At 43.9% G+C, this 9,893-nt stretch overlaps 1 protein-coding gene across 1 annotated transcript in view; it reads right to left on the bottom strand.

The window, feature by feature from the left end:
- LOC108792137 (interferon-induced protein with tetratricopeptide repeats 5-like) overlaps positions 1-9,776 on the bottom strand; it is a 16,977-nt gene extending 7,201 nt beyond the window's left edge. The window contains exon 1 of the mRNA XM_018562840.1: positions 9,658-9,776. Within this exon, the coding sequence (XP_018418342.1) occupies positions 9,658-9,776 (119 nt within the window). The remainder of the gene's footprint in view (positions 1-9,657) is intronic.
- Positions 9,777-9,893: the final 117 nt, after the last annotated feature.

The following is a 9,893-nucleotide window of genomic DNA, read 5'->3' as shown; positions in this document are numbered from 1 at the left end:
TGCTGTGCCTGGGAGCATGTGGTTGGTCTCCTCGCAACGATCGGAGAGAGAGTCAGCGGCTTCCAGCCCATGATCTCTCATCCGATCACTGGACCCGGAAGTGATGTGTATTGCATCACTTCCGGTGTCACTCGTTACAGTCTCAGTCTCTTAGAGCCAGGAGAAGAAGATGGGGAAGAAGATCTCTGCTTCCTCACCTTCTTTGGGATCCCTAGGTGACATTAGGGGTTTGAAAGAACCCAGATGTCTCCATAAAGAGGGCCTGTCATACCCTATCTGCTATTACATAGGGAGCTTGTTAGCCCCCTATGTGATAGCAATAAGGTTAGTGTAAAAAAAAGTGTTTAAAAATTATAAAAAGGAAAGTAACATATAAGAAAAATAAAAAAAGCAAAAATAATTTTTTAAAGTCCCCCGCCCCCCACGTGCACGCACATACACACACAAACAAGCGTCGGTGCGCCTACGTGCGAAAACGACAATTGCGCTACACATGATACATATCGGTGTGAATGTCAGAGGGAGAGCAATAATGCTAGTGCTGTCAATTACTGTCACCACTAAACTGATGAGCGGTAAAAGCGTTTAAAATGTTCCCTATGTGAAATTTTGGGTATTGCCTATGCAATTTTAAGGTTTGACATATTTTGTACCTATTTACCCGAGGTGATCCCGTCTTTCATATTTTACCAAAAAATTGGGTATTTTATTATGTTTCTGTGCACTAAATTTAGCTTATTTTATCATAAAAATACTAGTTTGATAAACAATTGCGCAAATACCGTGCGACATAAAAAAAATGCAACTAGCATTTTTTTATTCTACAGGACCTCTGATTTCAGAACATATATCATTGTTTGGGGGTTTGAAACTGTTTTCTAGCCAAAAATGTATATTTTATCATGTGTGCGCAAATAGTAAGAAAATGCTCCGGACAGCAAGTGGTTAAGGGTGGATCCCCTCCCCCCAAAAAACATATGGTGGTCCCCCCTTTAGTTCTGGTATGAATTTGAAGTGGGACCTCACACAAAATAAATGACTACTAGAAGCTACATGTAGAGTCCTATGTATAATTCTGCTCCAAAGAAACAGCTAATAAGGTAAGAAATATTTTTTTATAAAAGTTATTTTTTTAGTACCCTGTGTTATTGGGAACAGGTAACAAACATACAGTGGGGTTCCTCACATTTTACTACAAAAGTGGATACTTTAATTTGCACAGTTACATAGTTACATAGTTAGTCATGTTGAAAAAAGACACAAGTCCAAGAAGTTCAACCTATAGAAATAAGAGAAAATAAAAAAAGAAGAAAAACCTAAAACAGAACGCTACGCCCACAATTACCCACTGTTGATCCAGAGGAAGGGAAAAAAAACCCTATAAAGCATGGTTCAATTTGCTCCAACAGGGGAAAAAAAATCCTTCCTGATCCAATGAAGCAATCGGATATTCCCTGGATCGACAATCTCTGATGCTTAATATACCTAAAAGAAGCCAATATCCAGTAATATTCTGTGCATTTAGGAAAACATCCAGATTTAAAACCGTTAACTGAGCTGACTAGAACTATCTCCTGGGGGAGTCTATTCCACATTTTCACAGCTCTAACTGTGAAGAATCCTTTCCATATGCAAAGGTTAAACCTCTTTTCCTCCAGACGCAAAGAGTGCCCCCTTGTCCTTTGCAGTGACCTTAAAGTGAATAATTTGGCACCAAGCTCACTATATGGACCATTTATGTATTTATACATGATGATCATGTCCCCCCTTAATCGCCTCTTCTCCAGAGAAAACATATTCAGGTCAGTTAATATTTCCTCATAGCTGAGCTCCTCCATGCCTCTTATGAGTTTTGTCGCCCTTCGCTGCACTTTCTCCAGTTCCACAACATCCTTTCTGTGAACTGGTGCCCAAAACTGAACTGCATATTCCAGATGAGGTCTTACTAATGCTGTGTACAGGGGCAGGATGATGTCTCTGTCTCTGGAGTCTATACCCCGTATAATACAAGAAAGTATTTTGCTTGCTTTAGAAACTGCAGCTTGACATTGCATGCTATTATTCAGTCTATGGTCTACCAGAACACCAAAATCTTTCTCCATCATTGACTCCCCCAAACATACTCCCCCTAGAGTGCATGACACATGCATGTTTTTAGTCCCCAAGTGCATAACGTTGCATTTCTCAACATTAAACCTCATTTGCCAAATAGATGCCCAATCACACAGAGTATTCAGATCTGCTTGTAGTTGGAGACATCGTGTAAGGAGTGTATTCCACTACATAACTTGGTGTCATCTGCAAACACAGAAATAGTACTTTTAATCCCCAATTCTAGTGTAAGGGGCCCAACACTGAACCTTGGGGGACACCACTAACAACCTCAGATTACCACTCTCTGAATGCGGTCTTTGAGACTGTTTTCTATCCAATTACAGATAGAATACTCTATACCTACTGACCTTAACTTACACATTAACAGCATGTGGGGAACTGCGTCAAACGCTTTTGCAAAGTCCAAGTATACTATATCCACAGCCATTCCTCTGTCCAATTTATTACTCACTTCCTCATAAAAAGAAAGTCGATTCTCCTGGGGGAGTCTATTCCACATTTTCACAGCTCTAACTGTGAAGAATCCTTTCCATATGCAAAGGTTAAACCTCTTTTCCTCCAGACGCAAAGAGTGCCCCCTTGTCCTTTGCAGTGACCTTAAAGTGAATAATTTGGCACCAAGCTCACTATATGGACCATTTATGTATTTATACATGATGATCATGTCCCCCCTTAATCGCCTCTTCTCCAGAGAAAACATATTCAGGTCAGTTAATATTTCCTCATAGCTGAGCTCCTCCATGCCTCTTATGAGTTTGGTCGCCCTTCGCTGCACTTTCTCCAGTTCCACAACATCCTTTCTGTGAACTGGTGCCCAAAACTGAACTGCATATTCCAGATGAGGTCTTACTAATGCTGTGTACAGGGGCAGGATGATGTCTCTGTCTCTGGAGTCTATACCCCGTATAATACAAGAAAGTATTTTGCTTGCTTTAGAAACTGCAGCTTGACATTGCATGCTATTATTCAGTCTATGGTCTACCAGAACACCAAAATCTTTCTCCATCATTGACTCCCCCAAACATACTCCCCCTAGAGTGCATGACACATGCATGTTTTTAGTCCCCAAGTGCATAACGTTGCATTTCTCAACATTAAACCTCATTTGCCAAATAGATGCCCAATCACACAGAGTATTCAGATCTGCTTGTAGTTGGAGACATCGTGTAAGGAGTGTATTCCACTACATAACTTGGTGTCATCTGCAAACACAGAAATAGTACTTTTAATCCCCAATTCTAGTGTAAGGGGCCCAACACTGAACCTTGGGGGACACCACTAACAACCTCAGATTACCACTCTCTGAATGCGGTCTTTGAGACTGTTTTCTATCCAATTACAGATAGAATACTCTATACCTACTGACCTTAACTTACACATTAACAGCATGTGGGGAACTGCGTCAAACGCTTTTGCAAAGTCCAAGTATACTATATCCACAGCCATTCCTCTGTCCAATTTATTACTCACTTCCTCATAAAAAGAAAGTCGATTTGTTTGACAACTTCTCTCTTTTGTGAATCCGTGCTGACTATCGCTTATGAAATAATTTTCAAGCAAAAACAATTGCATGTGATTCTTGATCAAGCTTTCAAGTATCTTCCCAACTATTGAAGTTAAGCTTAAAGGGCTGTAATGACTTGCTAAAGACTTTGATCCCTTTTTAAATATAGGCACCACATTGGCCTTGCGCCAATCCATCGGTATCAAGCCAGTCAGAGTGTCTAAAAATGAGATACAATGGCTTTGAAAATATAAAGCTCAATTCTTTGAGGACACGTGGGTGTAAGCCATCTGGACCAGGTGCTTTGTTCACCTTAATTTTGTCTTACTGTTTCTGGACCATATCAATAGTCTGCCATTGTGGTTCATTAGAGGCTATGGCACTGCTATCCCCATTATGGACTTGAGTTACATCCTGTTACTTGCTGTGCACAGAGCTGAAGAAAGTATTTAATAGACTTGCCTTCTCTTTGTCCCCAGTTACCAACTCTGAGACACCTCTACTCCAAGACGCGAATGGCATTCAGGAGCTCACGAATAGCATTCGGGAGCCCCCGGATGCCATTCGGAAAGACTTTGCGTGTGTTATATAGGTGGAACAAGCTCCGTGATCAGGGTCATAACTAGAAAACACAGGGCCCCATAGCAAAATTTTGTATGGGGCCCTGTGATTTCTAGTTACACCCCTTGCAGAGCCCACTTGAGATCCCACACAGCCCACCTGATGTTGAGCCTGCAAAGCCCACCATAGACTCTCTATGGTGGGCCCTGCAGGGTTTTAGGTGGGCTGGTCACACTCCTTACCTGTCTGCCTCCTCTTCCTCCACTGTTGCTGATGGGCCCCCGCCTTCTCCTCCATTGCCGGGCCCGCCTCCTCCATCACCGGTCCCCACCTCCTTCTCTGCTGCCGACCCCAGGCCCCGCTTCCTCCTCCACTGCCGTATCCAGCCTCCTCCACCGCCGCTGCTGGCTCTCCCTGACTCAGAAGCGGCTGTGGAGAGGAACCCACCGCTGCACAGATCACTGTCAGTGATCTGAACAGCGGTGCGTTACTCTTCACAGCCGCCAGTGACAGCCACCAGCATGAGATTCCTTAGTGACCCAGGCAGCCCGCACGGCATCAGGGATGTCCTGGCCACCCTGTGCCCCGGGCCCCATAGCGGCCACCTGGGTCGCTTTGGCGATTGTTGCACCACTGTCCGTGATGTCACAGCTTGCTCCGTCCATTTGTTGACATTCGGGCCAGAGCTGTCATTTTGCAGAGAGTCTTTGTCGGGTTTGGGTGGGTTATCAGGACTTTTGTTTATTTTGGCGAGTCAACGGGCGTCGTTAACTGGCACCCTCCCCATGTCGGGAGCATGTTGCCTGGTATGGCGCGGGGGGTGGGGGTCTGGTTTGGAATCTTAGAGGGGACCCCACAGGTTTTGTTTTAGTTTTGTTGGTGTTGGGATCCCCCTTAACCCTTTCGCTGCCAAGCCCTCCGGAACATTTTTCAAATCAGCTAGCCAAGTTGACTAAATCTAAAAGATAAAACTGTATTGAGTTAATAAATACCAAATAGCAATTAGCAAATTTGTAATTGCGCCTTTTTGCGAAAAAGTAAAAAAATGAAGGTATGCAAAACTGTAAATAAGCGACTTATGTAAAAAATTGTGTTGGTGTTTGTGTTGTGATAAAATGATACAGGTGTATATTTAATTGCAACACAAGGTATCACAACGCATGGCAATGAGTCACAAACCTTTGCCATGCGCTGCCACAGTTACTTTAATGTTTTTTTTAAAAGAAAAAAAAGAAATAAAAAAAATCATGCACTGCGATGCGTTCTAACAACGCACTGCAGCGCATGTGCATGGTGTGCACCACAATATGTGTATGTTATGTGGGGGGAGGGAGGGGTTGTGCTTTTTTTAATTCATTTTTCTTTTTTTACACATTTTTTTTTAATAATTTTTTTTATTTCAATTTTATGTAACATTTTTTATTTATTTACACTGAGAACCCGGCGAAGCCGCTGTGATATCACGGCGGCTCTGCCAAGTTCTCAGTGTGTAATGAGAAGGATGTTGAATCAGCTGAGTCAAACTCCTATCACAGCGGCTCCGCCGGGTTCTCAGTGTGTAATGACAGTTCAGCATCTCCTGGTTCCCTAGTAACCAGGGGACGCTGGACTGTCATGAGAGCTTGTTGGAGCCGGCTTTGATATCACCGCCGGTTCTGACAAGCTCTCATTGTAATGACAGCTGGTCCCATCCAATAGAAAAAAGTTTGGCGGAGCTAGCTGTCACTGCTAGCTCCGCCCAATCATTTTCTCCTTTTTTTCTCCTTTTTCTATTCTGCTCGGTACCACAGAGATACCGAGCAGAATAGCTGAGCCGAATGGCGCTCGGCGGCATTCGACTACTCACTCACTGCTGTTTGGCCCCTATGAGAATAGACCGAACAGCAACGAGTCGCCTGCTGGAGGGTCGGCTAAGCCGATCCAGATGTTAAATCAGCTGAGTCAAACTCCTTCTACACTTTGGCCGACCCGAACTCTGCCGCAGCAAGCCGTTGTACGGCTGAAATCAGCTGTACAAGCTTGAAGTAAATAGCCGAACAGCGTTCGGCTCACCACTTCGGGTCGGTAATTCACATGGCTGCCTTCGGCAGCTTTGTGAATAACCCCCTATGTGTCCCCAGTTATTTACAAACACTGGAGTGATCACACGATCACTCCGGTGTTTGTGCTGCACAGAGGATCGGTAAATATCAATCATATTTATCGATCCTCCGTTCGGCCACGCACAGAGCCGATGTCATCCGGAAACTGACAGGATGACAGCGGCTCCGTTCTTCTCACCACTCGGCCATCCTGAAACTTGTGGCTTCTCCCCGCCAGCTGACGCTTGCTCCTCCGTGCCTTTGCCATGCGCTGCCACAGTTAATTTAATGTTTTTTTTAACAGAAAAAAAATACATTTAAAAAATCATGCACTGCGATGCGTTCTAACAACGCACTGCAGCGCATGTGCATGGCGTAAAGCTCAATATGTGTATGTTATGTGGGGGGAGGGAGGGGTTGTGCTTTTCTATTATTAGTTTTTTTTGTACTGATGTAGATCGCAGCCTGTTCATTCATAACTGGGGACACAAAGTACTATGTGTCCCCAGTTATTTGCAAACACCGGAGTGATCAGATGATCACTCCGGTGTTTGCTCTGCACAGAGGGATCGTTAAATATCAAAGATATTTAACGATCCCCCGCTCGGCCACGCTACAGAGCCGCTGTCATCCAAAAACTGACAGGATGACAGCGGCTCCGATCGTAACACCGCTCGGCCATCCTGAATTGCGGCCAGCCGCCGCTCGCTCCCCCCGCCGGTGATTTTATTACGGATCCCCGCTGCCACAGACCCTACAAGCAGCGGGGATCCATGGAGTCTCTAATCCCTCCCTGGGGTGGCTCCCGGGAGGGATGAGAGACTCCAGATGCAGGCGGCCGGCAGCAGCGGTGCCGGCGGGGGCGCCCGGTATTTTGGATGATAGCAGTCATCAGCGGCTTGTGAGCCGCTGATGACAGCTATTGATTTAAAGGGGACAGTCCGGGGAACAGTTCTACTATAAGTATATAGTATATAGTATATAGTAGAACTGTAAATGCCAGGTCCGTACGGCATACTGAGCTGGCCAGCCAGAAGCACTTTTGTAGCTCCGTATGCCGTACGTCCTTGGCAGCGAAAGGGTTAAAAGACCTAAGGGGTCTGGTATGACTTTTGGGGGGAACCCCATGTTTTTTTTACATTGGGTTCCCCCCTAATATTCCTACCAGACCTAAAGGGTCTGGTATTAATTGAGGGGAATCACATGCTTTTTTTCTTCTGTGGACTGTAATTAAAAAAAAAAATTGTTTTTTTTCTTTTGTCTAATGTGACTTTTCTGCAACGTTTGTACATACTACTGCTAACAGAATTAATATCTGAATCCGAACCCTGAAACTAATTGACTTTCGAACCCGAAAAACGAAATAATGAAAAATCCGAAACAAAACAATTTTCTGTAGGCGCACATGTCTAGAAATGTCTACATGGGTGGAGTGTTCATTATTACATTTATTATACCGTATTTGCCGGCGTATAAGATGGCTGGGCGTATAAGACGACCCCCCACTTTTTGTGTAAAAATATAGGTTTTGGCCTATACTCGTCGTATAAGACGAGTATAGCCCAAAACAATGTTTAAATCCACTTACTAACCTCCCTGGCGGTATTCACGAGTGTGGCTCAGGGTTAATTTTCAGTACCATAAGTGTTAACTTCTAGACGACCCCCGATTTTCGGGCGATTTTTTTGGGTCTCAAACCCCGTCTTATACGCCGGCAAATACGGTAAGTACAGCCAGAACAATCCCTTGTCACATAGGAGCAGGACAATGAAAAATAAAGGGACATCATGCAGTGGCAATATAACAGTAGTATGACAAACTGAAAACATCTACTGTATATAATGTATACACTTAGAGCCTGTTCACAGTAGCCCATTCGCTAAAACAGAACATTTTAGTATGCAGGCTAGTGTGTTGTGACAGCTCCGGCAGTGTACGGTGTATCATATACTGCCAGAGTCACTGTTTAAATTTTTTTTTGGTGCAACTTTATTTGGAGTACACAAACAGTACACTTCATTCATGTGCCTGCACAGCAGCGCATATCTGCATTTTTTTTGCAGCGCACTGCATACTGCACCACAGATCACACGTGTGCTCAATGTGCCCTAGTGGTGAATAGCATTGTTCCATTGCTAACAAATGCCAGTCACCACATCTAGTGTGAATGGGCCTTAGAAAATCCAAGGTCAGAAAATAAGCAAAAATGAAAAACAATAATGAAAACAAAAATAAGTACATATGCAAGCAAAAAACAAAAGACACAATGGCAAGATTATCTAGGGATATAAAGAAGAGGCCTGTAAATATAATAAAAGAAACCGCTAGGAATATCACTATATATATATATGTATAATATCTAGGGTAATCCCTTTACCTCATTCTGCACTGTATGTTGTAGAATATGCTGTGGTTTCTGTTGTCTGGAGTTTATTGATGGTCTTGCTGGCTGAGATTATCTATATATTATCTGGTTCATACCATGTGACAATCTTCCATGACACTGAAACGTGGAATGGAAACTTAACCTTGGTGCTTTCAATAAAACAAATGACGTCATCAACCACTTAATTATCAACCGTTACATCCTTTATCTCGTATGATTTAGTATTTTCCAAGATAAATTTTTATTGTATAAAAAAAAAGGGAGGTTACAGTACAAAGAGTCGTATTATGGTAGGAGAGCCAACATAAAATGTACAGTAATAAGCAATACAGATTATGACATAGATATATCATCGGCCTTGAAGAACATTTTTTCCATTATTATCAAAGGCATCAATGTTTACAATTGTCAAGACGTCCTCTCGAATCCTTAGATTCAAGAAACATTAGTGTGTACCTGTCTCGGGACAATGTTGTTGTTTTGGTTATTGTGTTTCCCAGGGAAGAGGGGTTCTATGGTTGTTGAGGGATCCTGGGGGGTTGTGTGTCGCCCTGCACCTCGCTTACACCCGGAGAGGGACTGGTCCCTACCCGCTTGTATTGACAGGTATTATGGGTTTGGATGACATTAAAGTATTATCCTGGAATGTACGGGGTCTCAATAACAAATTTAAGAGATCCCTGGTGTGTAACTATTTGAAGCAACTTAACCCGCATATTATCATGCTACAGGAGACTCATTTAGATGGTAATAAGGTATTGGCCCTGAGACGCCCCTGGATACAGAAGATGGTGCATGCCACTTATTCCACGTACTCCCGGGGGGCCTCAGTGCTCATTAATAAATCCCTTCCTTGCACTGTTTTGCACACTGTCACAGACCCAGGTGGCAGATTCGCTATTGTGGTACTTGATATCCAAGCTACACGGATGGCGGTGGTAAGTGTTTATCTGCCCCCGCCGTTCAATGTACAGGTTTTATATACGATCCTAGAGAAATTGGCTCCCTACCTTCCGCTGCCAGTTCTCATCTCCGGGGATTTTAACAACATCCTTAACTCCGCTCTGGACTCCTCTAACCCGGCAAGGCCTCCGGGCACTGAATTACTATCCTGGGCCGAGACGGCCATGGTGGAGGAGGTGTGGCGGTGGAAGCACCCTGGCACCAGGGCTTATTCTCATTTATCCTATGTTCATGGCTCCTCGGCCCGGATAGACATGGCGTTTGGCAACCAGACCATGTTGGG

This window comes from Nanorana parkeri, unplaced genomic scaffold (assembly GCF_000935625.1).
Source record: "Nanorana parkeri isolate BGI_ZX_2015 unplaced genomic scaffold, ASM93562v1 scaffold606, whole genome shotgun sequence".
NCBI classification, from domain to species: domain Eukaryota; kingdom Metazoa; phylum Chordata; class Amphibia; order Anura; family Dicroglossidae; genus Nanorana; species Nanorana parkeri.
Note: the sequence above shows the minus strand (reverse complement) of the source record. Positions and strands in the feature narration are given on the sequence as shown.